Genomic DNA, 24,229 nt, shown 5'->3' with positions numbered 1-24,229 from the left:
TTTACATTGATTGACATTAAAATAGAGGAGAGATAATAAAATGTGAAGCAAATGATGGCCAACAGTCATCAACTGTACACCAACATGTCTTTCTTTACAAAAAATATACTTTATAAAATATTTTTTAGCTCCTTTATTTATAATAGTGGAATTTCAAAAGTATTTTGGTGAGACAAAACATCAAAATATATCAATAGTGTACATCAATATATGCGCATATATATTTTTAAAAAAGACTTCTCCATTTTCAGAGCACTTACCTCTGGCTGAATGGCTTTAAACACAGGTGCATCCATCAGTGTAATCTGACTCTGTAAAACAAAGGGAAGAACTCAGCTTTATCATTTAGTATCTGCAGGAATAATCATGACAACAGGTTTATTTTCAGAGGGTCTGAGATAGGAGTTCCAGCTGTGTAACTCAATTAATCTGCATGTTCTCTAACAGCCTTTGAGAGGTTATTTAGTCTTACTAGGCCAGACATGATGATGAGGTGTCTTAGATGTGAAATTTCTAAACCAATCAACCATCTCTAAATCCATCTAAATCCAACGTGAAGCTCAGCAGAGATTTTGTGGTGATGGTGTGCATTACATCACCCGTCCAATGAACAACAAGCTTGTAGGAAATATCATGAAACAGGTCTAAAAGATGCTGTGTTGGCTAATAAATGAATGAATTATAGCAAATTAATTCAATCATTCATTATTAACAAGTTATTAAAATAACTTTAAAATATATTTACTGTATATATCAAACTTTTTACAATTATTATGAGTGACTTAAATAAGGTCAATCGTTTTGTTAAAAAGAAAATTAAACTATTACTTAAAAAAGGCCTTTTTTGTAATCAGGTATAAAACACACTTTGGGCAACATAAAAAAAAAAACTAAAACTACTACTACTACTACTACTACTACTACAACAAAAAAATGAACATTTTTGTAATTGTGTATAAAACGTACACTTTGGGTAAAAAAAATAAAATAAAATAAAAACCTAGAGCTATTACTCAAAGAAAATCTAAAAAAAAAAAAAAACTTTTTTGTAATTGTGTACTAAACACTTATACACTTGGGTACAAAACAATAAATAAAACTATTACTCAAAGAAAAAAAATACATTTTATGTAATTTATGTGTACACACTTTTCTCAGCACAATTTAATACTAAAAGCATTGTCACCAAAAAATGATCACTAAAACACAAAAATGACCTGATTAGAGAGCTACTACCCACCTCTGTATATATTTAAATATTAAACTCCTTTACACCTTTTGCGACTTAAAAATCTTAGCTGAATGGAAGTTTTTCTAATTATTTTAATCACTTGCAGCTCCCATCCACTTCAGTAAACCTCCAAATATCACATGGTGTCATTAACACTGGAAGAGTTAAGCCTAGAACATGATTCCCTCACTTACACAATGAGAACAGATAAGCACACTGTCGGTTTTATTAGAGAGCCTTTTTCTCCAGTATCGTGTTTAATGATGTTCTAGAGAAATTGAGGCCAATTATGCAATAATCTAATTCTGGATATAAATGGCAAGTACCAAACTTTATAATCTCTTGATTATAAGGTCAGCACTCAGGCCCATTGGCCCCACCTGGTGGGTTGGTTATAAGCACACTTTGGGAGATGTTTCGCTTGACCTGGCAACCCAGATTAGCAACCAAAATAGCCAGAATTTCACTTTACCAGCCTTAAGCTTTTATTCCTCTATATTTTTCCACTAATGTTTATACGGGTTCTGTTTAAAATGGGACTGTCGTTCCCTCTTTAATCCCCCCATCACTATCGCACTATTGTCTTGTCTCTTGTCTCACGTATGTCTATATCTGTAACCATTTAGTGTCTCTCATTCATTTATATTTATATTTTTATCTTGCTCTACTTGTTGTAACTTTGGGAAGAAGAGTAACATAACTTCAAGTTGCTGTTTTGGAGATAAGTGTTTTTCATTGGACAGCAGCAATATGCAGTATTGATAATAAAACTGCTTGACTTGACTTAAAAACTAGAGAGAAAGCTGGGTTGTGAGCTAAACCGCAGACTGGAAAAATAGTGTGGGTTTCACAAAGCAAAATAAGTTTCTAACAAGATGTTGCTCTTGGTATACTTCATGCAGAGACGACGTTCGCGTGGCTTCAGCGAACAATGTGACGTAATTGCAGAGAAAACGAACAGCCGCGGACGTCGCGCAGGGGCTTCATTCGGCATGTCGTGCACATGGAAGCTGGGCGAACTCCACGGCCGAACACACAACGCGACAAAGCCTGTGATTGGTCGTTAAAAAAGAGGCGTGAAAACAAACATGGATGATTTCGATAAGAGGCTCGCTGAGCAGGTAAAGCGGTACAGTCACCTTTATGACTCTTCATTGAGAGATACATACCGGAGCTTGTCTAGACAGAGCGCGAAGGGTGAGAGTTTTCCGGTAGTCATGAAACTTAACTTTACTAATGTCACAGCACCACCTGCGGTTGTGTGGAGCATACGAGACAGGCAAAGCGAAGCCGCAGACAGTATGCCAGCTCAAAATCTCACGAAAGCATGCTTGACTTCAAGTAAAGCTCACGAAATTTGTTTTGCTGGAAGTATGCCGAGGCCTTTACTCACCGCAAACTCCTCTGGTGTCACCTTTAGCACATCAAACACAACCGCATCATAGCTTTTGGCACATTCGCCACTCGGCCCGTCCAGCGACAGCAAGCTGCTGCTACCCTACAAAAAGGAAAAGAGAGAAGAAAGCAAATCAAAATTTACAAAAGTCTCTTAAAAAGTCAAGAAACATTCTTTCAATGTTTAAATATGTGTCTTTATGTTCATCTTTATTTATTTAGTTTAGTAGGAACTTCATCAAAACATTGCAGAAAACACAAAGAATTAATAGAAAAAGAAGGATTTTAATCATCTTTTTAAATGACCATATTAATATTACATTGTCACCGTTGCATCGCATTTTGAACAAGACTGCTGTTGAAATGTACACAATATAACTGTTGTACTATTTACAGGGGAATAGAAAGCTATTAGAATTAAAAGCCCATCTTTAATCTCATTTGGACAGATAACCAGTAGCTTCACCACGCTTATTAGTTCAAATAAACATGTTTTGTGTTGTTCTGTTCAGCAAAAAAAAGTCACAAATGAACAGTGTCTAATTAGTTGCCCCTTACTGCAATAGCTCTTTTAATGGTGCATAAAGGATGCCAAAATAATAATAAAGATCTGAACTGGATCGGATCCTCCAAAGGTAAAGTACTCTTTAAAAATATTCATTAAAATTGCTTAGATTGGCCCCATTTCTAAGTCACTATATTGAAATTAAACTCTAAATTAAAACTCTAATTTCAGTGTAAAGTGAAGCAACTATATTTATATTATTCATATTACACATTAAATTTTTATCTATATATATATATATATTCATTTCACCAAATGAAAAAACCTATTAAATATAATCAAGAGGAAGATGGATGATCAAAAGCCATCAAACCAAGCTGAACTTCTTAATTTTTTGCACCAGCATTGGTATAAAGTTATTCAAAAGCAGTGTGTAAGACTGGTGGAGGAGAACATGCCAAGATGCATGTTTTACTGTGAACTTGTTTTCTTTGCATTATTTGAGGTCTGAAAGATCTGCATCTTTTTTTGTTATTTCAGCCATTTCTCATTTTCTGCAAATAAACGCTCTAAATGGCAATATGTTTATTTGGAATTTGGGAGAAATAGTGTCTGTAGTTTATAGAATAAAACAACAATTTTCATTTTACTCAATACATATATCTATAAATAGCAAAATCAGAGAAACTGATTCAGAAACTGAAGTTGTCTCTTAATTTTTTCCAGAGCTGTATTTTGACATGTTGGATCACTGATGAGAACTCATGAGAGAACTCCACGGTTGGCAAGATCTCTCCAAAAACTCCTAACTTTAAACCATTGATAAACCTCATGCCAGTAAAAGACAGCTTAATTGCAGTTGGACTAGTCTCTGGTGGAGCCACATCTAAATACAGGAATGTGACCCACAAGCCAGTGTTTGAGGGGTGCAGCACTCTGTCCAGTGTTAATTATGGTCACCGTGTTGTACTCGGGGAGAAAGGCACAATAAAGCCTTCAGCTGCTCGTGCACGCTTTTTAGGAGTCGTGTAATGAGAGGTAAATTGAGTGGAGGGGTTGGAAAGGTCGGGTGGATGCCAGAGTGACTACATCATCACCACCACTGCAGGTCTTTCAAGCTGAAGCCCTTGTTAGAGAGACTACGCTCTACTGCTAAACTATAAACTATACATCATAGTATGTGAGCAAAAACAGCCAGGTGTAGTCATGCACGAGACTGGTGGCACAGCAGCGGAAAGCGCTGTAAAGAAAGTCTGTTTGCATTTATGTTCTTGTAGTTTTTTACCTTCTGAGAGCCGTAAGACATATGTAAATGGTTTAGTTCTACATGTTTGAGTTAGTGTTTGTGGTAAGAGCTGGGGTTAGAGAATAGGTTCAGGTTCTGTTTGAGTCCCAGTTATACAGTATATGCTGTGAAATACAAAAGATGATGAATCTGATGGCTTAAAGATAATTTTGAAATATTAACGGGACAAGGAGTTTTTTTTTTCTTAACAAATAATAAAGTGAATAGATATGTGGATTAGAACTGGACAAAAACTGCAGATGAAAAGGTGGGAACCAATTAAAAATGAAAGAAGTGGAAAGGGAAGGAACCTGCTTGTTAGTGAGGAAAGCAGAAAGTGAAAACAACTACACCCACAAAGATACAGTAAGTGAAAAGGGAACATATGGCTTATAAATGCAATCCCATAATTTATGGGACACAAATACAGAGCTATCTGGCGGATCAATACACAAACAAAAGTTACACCCATAATATTTTGTTAAACCAATAATAGCTAACCTGAAACAATAAGGTAAATGATGAAAGGGTTTATGATCCTCTGATTTTTACTGTATAAAATATGTAATTATTCACTGCCTCAAGCAATGTATGTATATCTTATCCTTAACATAAAGAAGGAAACAGATTTTTTTTTGTCTCAGCATGCTATTGACTGAGACCTTTACTTTACTTCATATGTACTGTTTAACATTGTTGGGTTCTGTTTAAGTGATCAGTAGTTTCAACAGTTAAACCAGAGACTGTAAAAAAAGATGGACGCTGTGTCGCCGTTCCCATTCATTCAATTAAAAAATGAAGCCAAAAACTTTCGCCATGTTGGCGATCCTGATACCCGAGACTGCGTAGTAGAGACCAGAGGAGGAAGAAAGACTGTGGAGAGACAGTCTACTCATTTAAATAACCCCCCCCCTGAGGGCTGCCTCGAGGTCACAGGCTGCAGAGCAGAGCTGATGGTCGGTTACTGGCCCCTCCCATAACCAGCTCTTTTACAATTACCACACCTTTTTTGAATAGAGCTGAATAACATTTTAAAAAACAAATTCTGTGGTGATATAAAAATTTGACAATATAAGCAGAGGTTAAACTAGCTGCTGCATTTAAATAATGGAGGTAGATTTACAGTATATTGGAAAAAAACGTGATGGAAAGTTGTTCTGTTTTGCCATTGAAACCTAAGGGGATGGGTGGGGTTACACAACTTTCTGCAATCGAACAGCAGGGGGCGCCCGACCTGTGGTGGCTTTATTTTTGAGAGACTCTGGGACTCTGTCCAGCTATACACAGTCTATGAGTTAAACAGTTAAAAAAAGATAAAATATTGATGTATACACAAATAAAAAGTGTGTCTTTAACTTTTTTTTAAATTAAATTATGTATTTTGGAAGATATCAACAAGACATACATTTTGAAAAACTTTCCATACTAAAATTTGATTTGCTCAAATTGTCAAAAATGTTTTCTATGCATTTACATGGGACATAATGGCGCTGGGAACTATTTGCAGACAGTAGGTCAGATTGATTGTTTTTAATGGTTCATTGATCAGAATTGATCATTTAAAGTTATTTGAAGCAGAAATGTGAACAGTAAATAAACTTCTCTGCTCTCTTTTCACATTAATTTGTTGCTGTGCTGTGACTATGGAAAAAGAAAGCTTTTTAATTACACATTACAAACTTACAAAGGGAGAATCTCACAGAAAAGCACAGGGTTTTTATGTTTCTGTATTGCATTAATGACAAAGAAGACAGATACTTCTGTGGAGGCGGAGCTGATACTGGTACCATCCGACAGGCCGTTTCTGCGGTACATGCTGGTGGCTGAGCCAACGGGGGGCACACGCCAGGGCAACGGTGGCCCTTAGCCGGACCCCACACATAAACAATCATCCATTCCTGAAAAGAAACAGACAAGAAAGAAAAAGAAAGATTTTAGGCTATGTTTTAACTTCATGACATTTCTATGTATTGTTTCTATACTATAATAACATGCAAAATGGACACAAATCAAATAAAAACTCCATTCTGAACTGATGACAACAAGCTCATCATCATCCAAAGTGCTGAATGTTATGTAACTAGTGGAAAAAAATATCAAACACAATTATCAAACACAAAACTGTAAGGAAAATGGCATGCTAAAACAGACGTACGTTTTTATTTACATGGGATTTATATACAAAAAGCCCATTATTTGTGTTCATCACTAGTGATGCCACAACACCAGGAGGGTGAAGACTTGCACATTCCCCGTCCAATACATGTGAAGTCAGACACCGTCTCTTTTCCAACTGCTGCTGATGCAGCATTACCGAGTAGCATCACAGCACACTTGGAGGAAAGCGCAGCGACTCAGTTCCGATACATCATAAATCATCTGGGATTTGAACCAGCGACCTTCAGATTCATAGTGGCAGTGCTTATACCGCTGGACTTCCCAGCGCCCCCTAAAATAGCTCCATTAAATAACACACTATGTTGTTTTTATATGATTCTAAATTAAACTTTACTACAGCTGCCCAAAAAAGAAAAGAAAATAGAAGAGGACAATCATTTGACTTTTGATATCAGAGATGTCATTGATAAAGACACCAGTTACTAAGCTTGCTGGTTATGTCACAGTTGGAGAAGGGTCATAGCTAGTATCTAATACAGGCTGGAAAATCGTTTATCGTTTATTATTAAACAAAACTCCTAAAAACGATTCATACTTTTTTTTTTTTTAATCAGACTGTATCTGTGTTTTATACATGGTTTTAATACGCCTGATCTTCAGTTTTGAATATTTTGTACTTTCTTCATTCACAGAGGTCAGAGATTTGCTTGTGTGACTGGTAAATTTTCAAAAGACAGATAAAACATGAACACCGCTGAGAAACGCCTAAGGGCTGAAATGTTTGTGTTTTATCTGTCAGTCAAATACCATGATTACAGTGGATAATACACAGGTGCTGTCCACTACTCTGAATTTTAATTTGTTCCTTGCAGATTCAGCATGTGAGAAGTGTTTAAGAGGGACGCCTGTTCTTTTTCTTTCCTTTTCTGACAGGAAAAAGCTGCCAGGCGGCATTGAGAAGATGATTTTATGCACAATTCTATATCAAAAGTTAGTTTTAAGGTAGAAAAGCAGAAAAAAACTTTTAAATCAAATTATACTTTGGTAAAAAAAAAAACAAGCTTCTCCATTTTTGCAGATTTCTTTTTTTTTTTTTTTTTACATAATTTGAACACACACACTGCCCCTTGGACTGTGTCAAAATGTCTTTATGAATGGACCAATATACATTTTCAAAATTACCTGAAATAAACTCTTTTTATATTGACTTTTATTAAAAGTTAAAGCTGATGTCCGCAAGTTTTGGGGAATGAGGGCCCTCTCTGGTGAGTTATGGGTAATTGCACCGAGCATGCGGAAGAATCTTTTTAAACTGGGCGGGCGTGATGCGGCCTCCTTTTAGAGCGGATGAATCTGATTCCAGGTTATGTTCAGTGAGAAACTTCACTTCAACTACGCACTTTGTTTCCCCTTCTGAAGTCTCCATTGCTCCACCAGCCGCTGGTGTTCAGTAAAACTGAGCAGGATCCTCTTTTAGAGGCTGTACATGTGGGGTAAGTACGTAAAGATGAATGACGTGGCCAGAAAAACTCCCACAAAAAGCGACCAGAGACCCCAGTTTTTAGAATAAATATATTAGGCTTAGCAGGGATGGTCGTTTCAGCACACTGGTACCATTAAACACAATATTATTTCCCTTCTCCACTCAGAAATGCTTCTGCTTTAGTTTAGAACCAAAATAATCTGGACTGCCAGTTTAAGAAGTTTTTTTTTTTATCTCTCTCCTGTAAAGTTGCTGTTTTAGAGATACTTGTTTCAGCATCTCACCTCCTCACACCCCAGCTAACACACTGTGAGCGCATAAGAAACCTCACTGATCTTCTCGTGGAGCAAAAGCACAAAAACATGCTGAATATCAGCCGGCCAGAGGAACTCTCGGCATGCGGCCTGTCCTTCTCATACAGGAAAGAGGACAACTCATAGGAAAGTATGTGATTTTTACAATGGAAATCCTCAAGCATTCCCACTCACACCACCTTCCTCTCGCTGTTGTAGGAAAGTTCACCAAGTCAAGCTGGAAATCTAAACCAGCAGACTGTCCTGCTTTGCTCTGACAGCGACCGCATAAATACTTGTTAATGAAACTTCATAAAGTGACATTACTCTCTATTACAGCATGCATTAATCACTATTTATTTCCATCACGCAAAGGAAAACTCCCCAGAACCAACCGGGAGTGGGAAGGATGAATCCAGCCAATAGGATTTATAGGATTTACAGAAAGTGTGCATTAACTCTTTAAGCTAGAAACAAATACAACATTCTGGAATGATCATCTCAGTGCCCAGACCTGAATATTATTGAAATATTATCTAAGTTGTGATTTAAAGCAGGCTGTTCATGCTCAGAAACCATCAAACCTGACTGAACTGGAGATGTTTTGTAAAGAAGAATGATCCAAAATACCTTCAACCAGAAGCCAGACTCTGATTGGAAGTTATAGGAAGCATTAAGAGGCTGTTCATTCTGCAAAAGGAGGATCTATATACAAAATATTGATGTACTATTTCTGTTAGGGTGCCCAAATTTATGCACCCACCTAATTTGGTTTAAAGAATTATTGCACACTCTGTAAATCCTACAAAATTAATTTTACTTCCCAAATATCACTGCGTTCATCTGCGATAATATATATTTAACTGAAGTTGTGCAAGTTGATACGAACAACCAATGATTTATAAAGGAAAATCATTTAAATAAATCAGGGGTGCCCAAACTTTTTTTAATACCACTGTATAGCAGAATACCAATTGAGAAACTATACTAAAAAGTTCTAATGTAAAAAAAAAGGGGAAATAATAATAAAAATTCAATATTAGCACAGGGACAACTAACTATTGGAATTACACACTGGAGATGGAAATACAGTTTAGAGGAGGATTTTTTTATTTGTCAATGAAACAGCAGGGGTTTTTCCAGCAGTGCCCTCCAGGTAGAAACACACAAACCATGAACATCTGAGAGAAGAACTCTGAGAGAATAAGAGCAACAGTGCAATGATATCCAATAGAAAACCTCAGCTGCAGCGACCTCTATTGGAGATCTTAATGCATTAAGTGGACAATTCTAAGGTGTTTTTTTTTCTCTGTAAGATGTGGATAACACTGTTACATTGCTGGTATATTAATTTTATTGTTGATCTGGAATTCTACAGATTTTACATTTTTTTTTATAAATAACCAACAGTATTTTACAAAATAATGTTGAAAAGAAGAAAGAATAAAAGTTTTAAAAATAAATATTACAAATATTTAATGTAATACATAAATATACAGTAAGTGAGAACAATGGGAGATACCAGCAGCACTACTGTAAGCATCAAAGAAATAGAACAGTTATAAATCTAATTACAATGTCATAATATTTTATTTGAAAATATCAATATCCTAATTGGTGGAAATACTTGTAAACCATCACAATTTATATATTTATTTATTTGCTCATTTTTTTGTTTGTTTATAGCAAGGGCATTAACTGATATTACAATTATAAGACTGGTAAATCTCTATCTATTAACTAAAGTCTCCTTTCACTTTCACAAACTGTCTCTCTTCAGTCAATCAGAACAGACACACAGCAGCACTGTGAAACCAGCAGAGGGCAGCACCTCCCTGCAAACTATGAGCTAAACTATAACTGTGCTTATCTCCTTAGAATCTCTACTATTTGCTGTTTTTTGCTTTTATAGATATCAATGCAAGAAAAAAAAAACACATCTAGAAAACCATCTAGACTACAAGCTTCTTAGTTATAACAGAGACCTGATCTAGCAGTACTGCACTGCAATGATGATAGGGCTGCCTAATTTATATTATTTCACCACTGTAACTGCAACATGTATGTATGGATACATTAATCACAGGATGTGTAATAATATCATGTGCAATGATAAATCATTTAACACATCATACTACACCTTGTACCTGCTTCATACTAAATTCAGAATTTTTTATTTTTTTTTTTAATAAATGAAAATGCTGTATAATTTATAGCAAACAATGGCATTTTCATTGACAATCCAGACTATACAGAATATTAATGCTATTTAATTTATCCAATGGTGAAAAATGTGGTAAAAGTAAAAACAGATTTATTTTAAGTTTTTTTACATAAAAACTAATAATATTAATATTGTGCATCCCTAACTCACATCCCTATGCACATATAAATAAAAACATACATACATACATACATACATACATATATATATATATACACACACACACACACAATGAATTAATGCAGAAACACCCCAAATAAAGGTTATATATATGTGTGTATATATATATATATATATATATATATATATATATATATATATATATATATATATATATATATATATATATATATATATATATATAAATATATATATAACTATATATATAACTTATATTAGGAATCTATTTCCATTTTTTCATGCATGAACCTTTATTTGGGGTGTTTCTGCATTAATTCATTTGTATATTTATTAATTTATGTATTTCTAAATGTTTTTATTTATTTATATATAATGTATTTATTTCTGTTTTTTTATGAGCATTTATTTATTTATTTACGTACTTACTTACATGTGCACATATACATATATATATATATATATATATATATATATATATATTATACATATGTAATTTTTCATCCTCCATAAATATATGGCTGGGCAGATATTGTAAAAAAAATAATAATTATCTCAATATTCTTCAAATATATGATACTTTTTAAAAAAATATATTTTATTTAGTTTTTTTTTTTTTTTTAAGGTTTTTTTAAGCAGCCTCCTTCAACCTTACATGCAGTTTTTATTTTTAACATGGTTTAAACCTCTTGTATTTCAGTTAAGGAAAAGTGTAAAATATATAAATCACTGCCAGCTTCTGTCTACTAAAATATACAATTTTGATTATCCCATTTTGAACATCACATTAAAACTGAAATTCAATAAATCAATTCAATTCACCTCCCAGCTCCAATATGATACCATATAATTTATCTTATTTATTTCTGTTGTTCAAGCGCATGCATATCATTGGTCACCCGAACACTTTTGATTAGTTTTGTTTCCTCAGAAACTGTTTACACTATTCACACATTAATCTTATCCATTACAGTACCATTCAATATTAATATTTCACCTTTTTTTCTGACAGCTATCCAACTCTCTTTAAAATCTCTTTAAATACTTCAATAACAGACTGTATGTGTTACACCACAGCAGATTAAAACGAGAATCAGCACATCAACACTGTAACAGAAGCTGTTTTTAGGAGAATGGGACAGGAGCGTCTGACAGCATCTGGGGGAAACCGCAAGTGTGAAAGCGATCAGGCGTCACCATGGTAACAGAGAGCTGTTGGGCTTTTTCTTTCTTTTCGCGTCTCCACTAGACTTTGCTGCAGCGAGGGGTTTCCTTTATGTACTATTCTGATTCTTATATTCACTGCAATGCAGAGGAAAGAGTACTGCACCTTTACAGTTTTCTGCCTCTCGTGAGACCCATTTACGACCCACACTGGGCTATGAAACTGTGCTCATCGCCAAACAACAGTCTACTCAGCATCGGCCCAATGCAAGTAGCCCTAACTCAGTCAGGTTTTGGGGTTGGACTGATCACATCCACGGCTCACTGGAGCACATTCTGTAAGGTTGGGGTGCGCCCAATGATGACTAGTTCATGCCGGGACCAGCAGCCCAGAGCTGCCCCCTCCTGAGCTTTTGAGTATTTAAAAAAGATAAAATAAAAAGCAAAAAATTCTTAAATGGGTAATATGGTATAATATTCCAGTTGATATGATTTTACTTCAATTAGTCAAGTATGTGAGTGAGGGGAAATTGGACTCCTGCAGTCATTTAGCACAAACACTGTCGAGGTGTTTGAGGGTTGCTAGATTCACTCCCAGTGGCAAGCAACAACAAGTCTTACTCTGTCGCTGACTGAATATATAGGTTTCAATTAGGGGTGGGCGATACGGCCCTAAAACAATATCACAATATTTCATGGTATTTCCATGATAACGAAACTCTTGGCGATATGACAAAACACTATAAAAAAATATATATATATCAAGAATACACTATATATTCTATTATTGCATATGATATGATATTGCACAGCCTTAACTGATATATTAAAAAATACAAGACTTTTATCAGATTTGTAACAGAAGTCAATGATCCAGAATGTCATGATACTTATAATACTAAATAAATGCACTCCAGGTATCTCCATTTATCCAGGATTAAAGTAAAATGAATGATATTGGACATATATAATCTGTCTCTAGTAAACATATAATGGGAAAGGAGAACAATGTGATTTTTCTTTTGCTAAAAACAGAAAAAAGGGAAGTAACACCCTGATGTGATAATAGGGGTGGGTAATATGGCAACATATCCCAAAATGTTGGCAATATTATTGTGTATGATACAATATGGCACACCCTTAATTTCAATTTCCAAAATGCACATCTCTACTACAGTAGTGGTGGTAATAAATTACCCTGATATGTTTAGCAACCTTAATGAAGCTCAGTGCTTACCTGTTCAGCAGAAAAATAGCCAGCTCGCTTGTTTTCATGGCAGCTGCACACTGTTTGATGCTTTTGTATATACCTGGCAACCCTGAGTGCGGAAATGGGACTGAGAGAATGGTGATGGGTACATTCAGAGGCTATAACCCACACAGATTACTATGACATACTGCAGAGTTCAAATAAAAAAATGACTGAAGCTCTGCAGTCATGAGCTGCTAGTGCTTAAACTCATGCCAAAAAGTATGATTTCTTAATAATATCTGATGATACATCTTGATACATCCTGTTATATTGAGTTTCTACAGACAATATAATCCTTAATGGTCCTTTAATGATCATAGAACAGGTGGTAAATGATCATTTGAAACAGGTAAAAAAAAAACAGGTAGTCTCTGTTTAAAAACAGAGAATGCCTCAGCCCCTCTTCTTTTGCGGTTTCAATATTTTCTGTGCAATAAGCAAAGCCCTCCAGGGACTGGCTATCCACCCCACATCATACTCCACATCAGACAAAGGGTCAGAAAAGTGGGAATTAAAGCAAAAAAGCAATGCCTCTGAGCTATCCAATATATACAGTGTGTTGCTTCACATAGGGCTCTGTGACTTCCATGATGCTAATGAATGGAATCACACACAGATTCACAGAACTGAGGAAAACATCTGAAAACATATGAATTAATTAATTCAGTATCAGTGCTACATCACAGTGTGTGCAAATAGCTGGCTAGCTGGTGTGGGAATGTCCAAAAGACTAGCAAACTGCAAAATTCAGGGAACAGCAGCATATATACATGTGGTATATATGTGTTCATGTGTTCCTATGTGTTTATTTAACGAGAAACAGCATATTGTTGTGGTAATTCATTAGGATATATTCCACTTTTACATGTTGAATGATATACAATGAAGCTAACTTAGTGCAATTTCCACCCCCTAGTGGACAAACTATTAAACTAAACTTCAGATGTATAGTTGCAATTAATTAAGGATTTAAGGACATTACTAAGATATTTGTTTGAAAAAGAAAAAGCAATTATAATTATAAAAATGTATAATTATAAAATATGCGTCCTTAATATTTTTTATATTAATTTATAAACTTTTATTTACGTTGTTTTGCTATTGCTAAATGTAATTGCTTATGTACAAAGTAGCCATTTGCTATTGTTTTTTTAATTTCCATATATTCTGTTTAAAAACCCTTTAAAATTTGACTAAAAACATCGATAGAAACCAAAAACAGAAAGAAAAAAAAATGATTTTTATAGGGCCGTATTCATTCTATTCATGCTATTTGGGGTCAAAGTTACATTACATACCTGACACTGCATGGGCCACAGGCCACCGGAGTGTTTATGGGCATTCCACATGACATATCCTGAATAGTTTTCACACTGTATATCACAAACATACTGTAAATAGACTGACAATTTATACTTGTCTGAAAGAATAAGATAAAAAAACTTTTATCTTTATTATAAAACTGAAGTAAATGTATTTTGGAGGAATCTGATTTATTTAAAGCTCAGAAATTTAGTTAGGTTTAATGTTGATTTTTGAAGTGAGTGAAGCATAATGGCCAGATCCAAGAAGTTCTCTGAGACTTTTAAAAACAAGACTATAGATGCATATTAGTCTAAAAGGAAAGGAATGTGTCTAAAAGTATCTCAAACACGAAGAAATCAGCTGTTTCACTGTCAAAAAATAATAAGAACTGCCAGCTGCTTCACAGCTTTCAGACAGCTCTTTGTTATTTTGGATATTTCTTTATAGGACAGTTTTCCCAGGCACAGATTAAGCCTGGTCTTAAACTACACATTATTTTAAACGGAGATTTCACATCAAAAGGAAAGTATATGCTTAATCTCTGTCTGGAAAATTGACCCAAAATGTCTTATTTTCAATTTTTTATCATTTCTTTTATTCAAATGTCTATATATGAGTATTACTGATTGTTTAAAGCTTTTAAAAGAACAATGGACAAGCATCACCCTCATTTCATGCTGTTTTCCAGTTACCAATGATAAATGACCATCCAATTAAAATAAAAGTTGTGGGACTTTTGCCACTAATCTCAATAAACAATTAATTATTTGATGTCATGGCTAAAACTTTACAGCCTATAACAAAATATACACTGTAAAAAAAAAAAGAAAAAATGTGTTAAAAGGTCTCATCTGTTCATCTTAGAGATCAGATGTCGGCCTGCCCGCCTGGCTGATGAGCTCATTGATTCTGTCTGGATTTTCTCGTCTACTGCACACCAGCCTTCACCCCCCCAATCTCAGCTTTTACTATAGGGGGCAGTAATGTGCTCTAACACTGAGCTTCTCTACTCTGGAGTGGTCCTGAAATGCTGCCAAGTTTCCTTAAAGTAATAAACCCACTTCCATTCAGCAAGGGCTGCATACACAGTCGTTGCAAATCTGAATTCTTGAACCAGGCCAAGTGTTGTATATCAATGTTTATACTTTCTCTATGTTTGGTAGGTACAATGTGAAATGGGTTTTATGATGGGTGTATTTATGTTTCTGTTTATTTCTGGATTATTTTATTTATGCCTGTAAAAAAACAAAACAAATTATTGTCAAAATTTAGTTGTCTGATAGCCCATGAAAAGTATTCACACTGTAAATCACAAACATAAGAAGACTAAAATTAAAAAAATAATGTGAAAATCCTAGTACAGCCCTTTTCGGTGGTCTGGAAGTGAGGTGTGTTTAGGTAAATATCTGGTGTGTTTCTGTCTTGGCGGCAGGAAACACAGGTGCGCCACTGACTGATTAAAACCCTGACTACAGTCAACAGTCAGCCGCCCAGTCATGTCTTAACCACACTCCTCACGGACATGCTGCAGAATAAAGAGAATAAAGAATCAAATAACAGTGCTGTTCCCTTTAATGAGCTGCTGGTGTACCTTCACTGCTTGAGCACGCAGGTCAGTATCTCCTGCTGAGACGCGCAAAAGTGTTGTGCTGTTAAGATACGAACATATCAAAGTCAGAGCACACGTGGCTCTTGAAGGTAATGACAAGTGACACACTGATTGGTTTACTGAATGTTACGTCCAAAACACATGCAATATTCATTAATAGAATTAGTACATGCATTTTGTGCGTTTCGAGCTGAGCAAGCCATATATTTAGTGCATGTTTAGATACCAAAGACACACCAACACAACCTAAATTCAGCTGCGCAATGTGTAATTGATCGATTTACTATAGACTGCTAAAATAGGGCCCTTTATTTCTTTAGTTTAACAATATTAAGAAATATATGCATTATAACTAGCAGTATAAAACTGAAGTAAATTTATTTTGAGAAAGTCTTTATTGCTTTGATGATGGGTGTATATATGTATCTGTTTATTTATGCATTGTTTTATTTATGCCTGGAAAAATTTTAACAAATTATTGTCAAAATGCAACTGTCTGATAGCCCAAGAAAAGTATTTACGCTACGCCCAAAACACACCATGATTAATTAATAGAAGTAGTACATGCCTAAATTCAGCTGCACAATGCATAATTGATCGATTCACTATTGTTTGCTAAAATAGGGACCTTTATTTCTTTATTTTAACAATATTAAGAAGTATAAGCATTATGACTAGCAGCATAAAACTGAAGTAAATTTATTTTGAAAAGTCTACTAACTATGTTATTTAAACATCACATATTAAGCTTGGTTTATACTGGTACACTGTTCCAACAGAACGATGCTCATCCACATACTGCTGCGATCTCAAGAGTAAATGTGTGGGATGCTATTAGAAACAGTATTAACACTCTAGCCCTACCATAAAAACAACAGGAACTGCATGAGTTTATTGAACAATATCTAGTAGGGGTGTGCCATATCGTATTGTATGTGATAATATATAAATAAATATATAAAAATAAGTAAATATATATTTTTGCAATCATTTCTTTGATGATGGGTGTTTTTATTAATCTGTTTATTTATTTATGTATTATATTTATTAATTTATGCCCGTGGAAAGGTTGAAGAAATTACCGTCAAAATGTGATTATCTGAAAACCCACTAAGAACCCACTAAGAAAAACCTTCGTAAAACACAAACAGCGTCCATTAGCAGATCTGTAAGAAAACCCAGAGCCCAATTTCTCTAACAAAAAAAAAAAACTCTCTATTACTCCTTGTTTAAGCTGAGCTCATACACAGGTCTATGTAGGTTTCCCATTAACAGCATCAGTGCTTTTAACAACATGCTACTATTGTTCAGTAGCCCAAAAATAACAGGCCGTGCGGCACTGTACCCCTTTTCCTTCACTATCTCGCTCCCTCTTTTTTCTTTGTATGTCTCCCCCTTTATCCCCTCTATCCTCTTCAATACAGCCCCATCTCTCTCTCTCTCTGTCCCTGTCTCTATAAGGGCATCTCCCATTTCCATTAAAGCCCCTCTGTGCCACCATAATTACACACCTCTGCCTGCATGGCAATTAGACTCTCTACACAAGCCTCACTTTGGGAGAGCGGGACAAGAATAGACTGTTGATGGGGGCAGGGTGGGGGGGGTTACATTAGGGATATCAGGCAGAGAATATGATAAGAGATAAGGTTCCTGATAATGGTGAAAGGCTTTTAGATTTTGTTAAGAAGTTAAGAATAAAAGTAAGGAACATATTACAGTGTTGTATAATAATATAATACCCTGGCATGCCAAATGTCATGGAACATGACTCAGCATTATGTCCCATGATATATGCCATGTCCCATGGGAGCAAAAGCAATGTATCACTGTCTTGAGTGGCTTCTCTGTTCACATTGACAATTTTATCACCGTCCATTACCATCCACTGCGCTGTCCACTGAGGGAGGTAATGCTTTGATGATGTTGATGATACCTGGTAAACAAGTAACATGATGCCACAGCTTCAAAAACAGAATTTCTATTGATCTGGCATATCTGGATATAGGGTTGCAGCGGTAACCGGTTTCACGGTATACCGTGGTATTAAAATGCACGGTTATCATACCGTGTGTGTTTGCTTATTACCGGTAAAACGCAAGCCAGCGGAGAAAGTCACCCGCGCATGCGCAACTCTGCTCCGCTTCAGCTACTCAGCACACAGCTGTGAGAATGGCAGAAAGTGCATCAGACTAGAGCTTAGATTCTCTGCCCGAACCAGACCTGACCCGAGGCCCGACCCGAGATCGGGTCCGTTCGGGCCGAGATTTCCCACCACATTCCTCGGGCCGGGTCGGGTTGGGCTCCAGAAAATAGTCTGAGATGTAGGCATCTGTTTTTTAATTATATATTTTATTTTTAAATAAAGCTCTGGTGTGATAATCACAATGTTAATGCTAAGTAACCAATTATTATTGTTAATGAAAACGAACCAAATAACGAAAACTGAAAGTGAAACTTAACTAACTTATTTATAAGCGCTGTTTTCACTCCCGCAGTTCTACAGCGGGAGGTGTTGTGCCGATTCTGTCCGCGAAGCGGGAGTCGGATTGAGCAGGGAGTCGGATTCGGCATAACAGCGGCAGCGCGGCTGCACCTAGCGGTCCGCGGTGTTAGTTGTAAGCGCTCGCGCTAGCCGCAAAATACGACAGAAAACACTGAGAAACTGCAGAATTATGAATTGGACTAAAATGAGCACGAGGAGATAAAAGAGAACCTTTACCTGTGAGTAGCTCACATCAGAACACACAAATCTCTCTCTCTCTCTCTGTGTCTCTCTCTCTCGCACGTGAACTTCTCCGCACTGTGTTTAGCTGTTCTTAAAAATCATTTTTATTAAATAATAGTTCTATGCTTCTATGTTAGTGTTAATTAACATAATTCTGATCATATTTCGCTCATTCAAACAGCCTGAAAACAGACTTGTAATCTTGTAATCAACAAGCTTGTAATTAATGTGGCCGTAGTCACAGCTAAAAGAGGAAATACATCAAACCTGTTCTCCCATCTCCGAGAACACCACCCCGCTGTGCAGCGCAAAGTATGTGTTTAGTTTATAATTTTAATCTGAACATAAATAAAACTTCTTTGTAGTCGTGCACAACCCATGCGGTAAGCGCCCGCAAAAGCGCTGAGTTATCCGAAATTTGGGCACGCAGGTACAGGCGTGAAGTGCGTGCTACGATGGATTCACGTGTCCGTGTAAAGGTCCTGGCCGGACTGGATGTGAAAGACGCCATTCATTTACATGCGTTAATTTTCAAATTCTGACGTGCCTGTTTTTCATATGTTGAAGGTTTTAAGGTGTGAAAGCCTTAAAATGGAAATCTCTATTGTGAGAAATAAATCCCCTCTTTCGGCAGTATCTGGTTATATACCAACTTTTTTTATATATATATACACTCTTAATGCCCTTAAGAGTAGTGGAAAAACATGGTTCCCTTCACCTGATGGTGTAGTTTCTACAATAAATAGTTAATTGAACAAAAAACCTTTGTTGTAATTTCTTTAAGGGTCAGTTTAATAATATATGTAACAAACTGTGATACCGTGATAACCGTGATACCGCGGTATTTTCCGAGACGGTTATCATACCGTGAAAATCTCATACCGTTGCAACCCTATCTGGATATCTCATATTCAACCTCACTCACACGATTAGGGATGGGCGATATGGCCCAAAAATAATATCACGATATTTCATGGTATTTTCGCGATAGCGATACTTATGTTAATATGACAAAACACTAAATAAATAAAATATTTAAAGAATACACTACTGCAACAAAATGAAAATTAAATTGAGATAAGATCTAAAAAAACACAAGAATTTTAAGCAGATTTGTAACAGAAATCAATTGATCCAGAATGTTATAATAATAATAATGCACTCTAAATATCTCCATATATCCAGGATTAAAGTAAAATGAATGATACTGGACAGATATAATCTCTAGTCTCTAGTAGATATATAATAGGAAATGAGAACAGTGTGAATTTTTATTTTGTTAAAAACAGCAAAAAAGTAGTACCCTGATATGATAATTAGGGGTGGGTGATATTTTACATTACATTACATTACATTAAATTACATTACATTTGGCAGACGCTTTTGTCCAAAGCGACTTACAATATTGAAGTGCAAATAATAGAAGAGGTTAAGTACAAAAACAATAGAAGTTAAAAATAAAGCATCTATAGATAGGGCCTTAAGGAGGTCAGAGGGAAATAATGGGATAGAGGAGTAGAGAAGAGGAAGAAGGAGATGAGGGTAGAATTAGTTAGTTTGTTAGAGGTGTTAGGAGAGTAGGTGCTCTTTGAAGAGCTCTGTCTTCAGGAGTCTCTTAAAGATAGCGAGAGATTCTCCTGATCTGGTAGTGGAAGGTAGTTAGTTAGAGGTGTTAGGAGAGTAAGTGCTCTTTGAAGAGCTCTGTCTTCAGGAGTTTCTTAAAGATGGCGAGAGATTCTCCTGATCTGGTAGTGGAAGGTAGTTAGTTAGAGGTGTTAGGAGAGTAAGTGCTCTTTGAAGAGCTCTGTCTTCAGGAGTTTCTTAAAGATGGCGAGAGATTCTCCTGATCTGGTAGTGGAAGGTAGTTAGTTAGAGGTGTTAGGAGAGTAAGTGCTCTTTTGAAGAGCTCTGTCTTCAGGAGTTTATTAAAGATAGCGAGAGATTCTCCTGATCTGGTAGTGGAAGGTAGTTTGTTCCACCATTGGGGAACTCTGTATGAGAACAGTCTGGATTGCTTTGTGTGAGTGTTTGGCAAAGCGAGGCGACGTTCATTGGAGGAGCGCAGCGGCCGGGAGGTAGCGTAAGCCTTCAGGAGCGAGTGCAGGTAGGAAGGAGCCTGTACTGTCATCACCTTGTAGGCGATTGTAAGCACTTTGAATTTGATGCGAGCAGCAACCGGTAGCCAGTGGAGCTCAATGAGCATAGGAGTGACATGTGCCCATTTTGGTTGGTTGAAGACCAAACGTGCTGCTGCATTCTGAATCATCTGTAGTGGTTTTACTACACAGGCCGGGAGGCCAGTTAGGGTATAGGGTATAATATCGTTCACGATATTCAAAAATGTTGGCAATTTTATAGCGTACGATAGGATATGGCACATCCCTACACAAGATAACACCTTACAATTCACACAGATGTGGAATTTCCCAAGCCATCCCTGAGACGAAGCTGACAGATGCAAAACAATCACAGATAAAACAAAAGGGAATATTTGTAATAACATAAGGTGAATCAAAGTCAAAACAAACAAGGGTCAAAAAAATATCCAGTCACAATCTGGCAACCAGAGCAAAAATGGGATAAAGAACGAGAATAAAAGACAACAATCGGAAAAACACAACAAAAATGTCATAGAACTGAGGCTAAGGATATAGTTTTTTTAATGCAGACAAGCCGATGGCAATACTTCGCCAAGAAACAACAAAGAGAAGAATATAGAGTGGACAGTGATAAAAACAGTCTAAGCTAAAAATAACCTTACAATTCTAAACAGAGCTTTAAAATTACTGCCTGTGGAAAATCAACCATATGATCCAGATGAGGCACAGAGATTAGGCTGCCTAGTAATTGCAATTCAAGCTTGTACAAAATGCTAGCAACTAGAGCTGTAATTAAAGCACTCTATTTAGAAATATGCGTTCTGCATCCAAATCAAACCATTCCATATTAAGTACAGAACCACTCATCAAATTAGTGTTCTAATGAATCCCAGCCATGGCTGATAAGTGTGCTGTGTGCATGCTGATCAGGCCCTGATGTTCCACATGGGGTGTGATGAATTATGTCACTCCCTGGTAGAGCGTGACTGTGTATGGAAAAGTACAATCGCTGTTAATTGCAATCAAAATAATTATAATGTCGGACTAAAATATAAGAGCAGCAATACTTAGTCATTCAGCAGCATTCACTGCAGGGGGTTAATCCAGGCTTTGAATGGGATTGGACAGATACATAAACATAGAACCAGCCAGGTTGAATTACACCACAAGGTATTTTAATTATTATTGTGTTCTAATTACAAGGCATTTATTGGCAGTCTTTAAAGTGAAACAGTCCTTATGAAAAATTCTAAGCCGCAAAACTATACAAAAATTAAATATTTGTCCAAGGTTTGACTTCCCATTACTCCAAATTGCTACAGTAATATCACTTCAAACATGCATTTTAAATACATAAGAAGGAGATATTTAGGAATTTTAGTGGTGTGATATGAGAACCCTTTATTTTCATGCTTTATAGGACTCCAAACTCTGCTCTATATACAAGACAATAGGCAATGTACCCATTTTTACCATGCCATTAATTCAAATTAATTAAAAAATTACATGAGTTAATACTATTACAAGTTTTTAAGAATTTCAGTGGTGTTAATTGATAATTCTTTGATTTTCTTATTTTATATGACTTTATTCTGGTCTATATACAACCATTTTTTTCTGAATGTGCCATCCATTTTCTCACAGTAAAATTATTTTAAATGAAACATGATTAATACTATGAAAGGTTTTTTTTTTTTTTTTAAACATGAATGGTTTAATTTGATTTTCTCCTTCAATAAGACTTTAAATTGTGGTCTATACATAATGTGATATTTTAAAATATAGTGGATTTATCCTTAAAAAATATGTATTTTATTTTTAGTGAAAGAGAGAAAGGTCAGCATTTACAAAATGTTACACTTTTTTATAGATAGGTAGGTATGTCTTTTTTGTATACATTTGTTGACTAGAGCTGGTTAAATCATGTTTATTGAGCAGTAAATCTTGTTTCAGTTTCAGTTTCAGTCTCTGCATGAGAAGCTCGAGCAACTTCTCCCCGAGCTCTGCTGTGCAAATATGTTATTTTTGTATTGCTTATATCTATTAACATGCTTTAAGTATTTTTATGTTAAATATTTTTTATATCATTTTTCATTAGCCTGATTTTCCGGTGCATGATACAATCCACATGCCAGTCACATGACTGGTCAAAGGCATATCTCTGCATTTATCAGCAAATAAAAAAAAGCTTACAGATAAGAAATACATTTTAGACTAATAAACTCCAATAGATTTACACAGAGCATGGAATCCTCTAGCTAGTTCATTCTTTTCGTTTAATCTCAGCAGACATTTACAACCACTGTAGAAACTGTAATCTGCGGTTAAAATTATGTTACACTGTTTATATATTCATATAATGAATAATATCCACACCCACAAAATAATTCAGGAATTTTAATTTTGTTGGTTATGCAGGTAAATCACATTTAAAACCACTGTACAAGCTTAAATCCACAAAAAGAGATCATCTCCTTCAACCGTAAACATAGTTAGGTGGTACTCTGCAAAACCTTTTTGAATTTTTTTCCCAGAGGAAACCTACCTGAGGAATCAATGTGAATACTTTTGACACCTTTGGTCATTAAGCGTGATTTGTATAGCCCCCTGTATCCCCATAACTAGCAGTGTCTAATGATGATGTGCTGCTCTCTAGTATCAACAACACATTATGTTTCTTAAAGCAGCACTAGGTAGGATTTCCTTTATTTTTGATATTTTAAAAGAAGTAAAATTACAGCTTGAAACTCTCTGCAGCGCTCCATTGAGGTGTAATAGGGGGAATAGCGGTTCTCTCATGTCTGTGCCAGAGCTCCTCTGAGCTCAAACCAGACTCTGTAAGTTTTTTCAGAGGCGGCCGCTACCAACGCTTGCGAGAACTGCGAGCTGCTTTCCGACCTTTAGTTCTAACAGTTCTAAAAGGACTACTGGTTCTTTCTTTACAAACTAACATACAGACATTCTGGCAGAAGCTGGAAAGAGACCGAATATGTCTGTGAAAGCCAGAAAACGAGAAAGAGAAACTAATCCGCCTGAAACATTTATTACACTCTGCAACTGTAGGGGGAGCCCACGAGCACAAAATCTCAATCCTACCTAGTGGAGCTTTAAGTCAGTGCCCTGGTTTATCATTTCATCTGTTTTGATAGGGGGCAAAATTTACTGTATGTCAGTATTGGGGTTTAAATAAAACCTGCCAAGATTGTAATGTAACAGTCTGGGAAGTTTTGGAATTTGGAATTTTTGGAATAAGCCTGTTTTTTTTTGTTTTTTTTTTATCTATGACCGGTTTCTGAGAGCTTTTTTTTTTCTTTGTGTGAAGAGGACACAACAGTATCTAAGGTTCACGTTCCAAACTCGTATTATTCAATTATGCCGAAAAATATATATATAAATAATAATA

The 24,229-nt window shown here is 35.8% G+C and overlaps 1 protein-coding gene across 2 annotated transcripts in view; it reads right to left on the bottom strand.

Annotated features, from left to right (window-relative positions):
* Nucleotides 1-24,229, bottom strand: part of LOC103027981 (ras-specific guanine nucleotide-releasing factor RalGPS1) — a 221,704-nt gene that overhangs the window by 173,758 nt on the left and 23,717 nt on the right. For both annotated transcript variants that reach the window (XM_007258076.4, XM_007258078.4), the window contains exons 2-4: nucleotides 6,175-6,314; nucleotides 2,625-2,729; nucleotides 261-311 (exon numbers count right to left, since the gene is read on the bottom strand). In XM_007258076.4, coding sequence (XP_007258138.3) covers nucleotides 261-311; nucleotides 2,625-2,729; nucleotides 6,175-6,231 — 213 coding nt within the window. In that variant the 5' untranslated portion in view covers nucleotides 6,232-6,314. The remainder of the gene's footprint in view (nucleotides 1-260; nucleotides 312-2,624; nucleotides 2,730-6,174; nucleotides 6,315-24,229) is intronic.

The sequence above is a fragment of the Astyanax mexicanus genome, chromosome 1 (genome assembly GCF_023375975.1).
Source record: "Astyanax mexicanus isolate ESR-SI-001 chromosome 1, AstMex3_surface, whole genome shotgun sequence".
NCBI classification, from domain to species: domain Eukaryota; kingdom Metazoa; phylum Chordata; class Actinopteri; order Characiformes; family Acestrorhamphidae; genus Astyanax; species Astyanax mexicanus.
The sequence above is the reverse complement of the archived record's forward strand: the minus strand, read 5'-3'. Positions and strand labels throughout refer to the sequence as shown.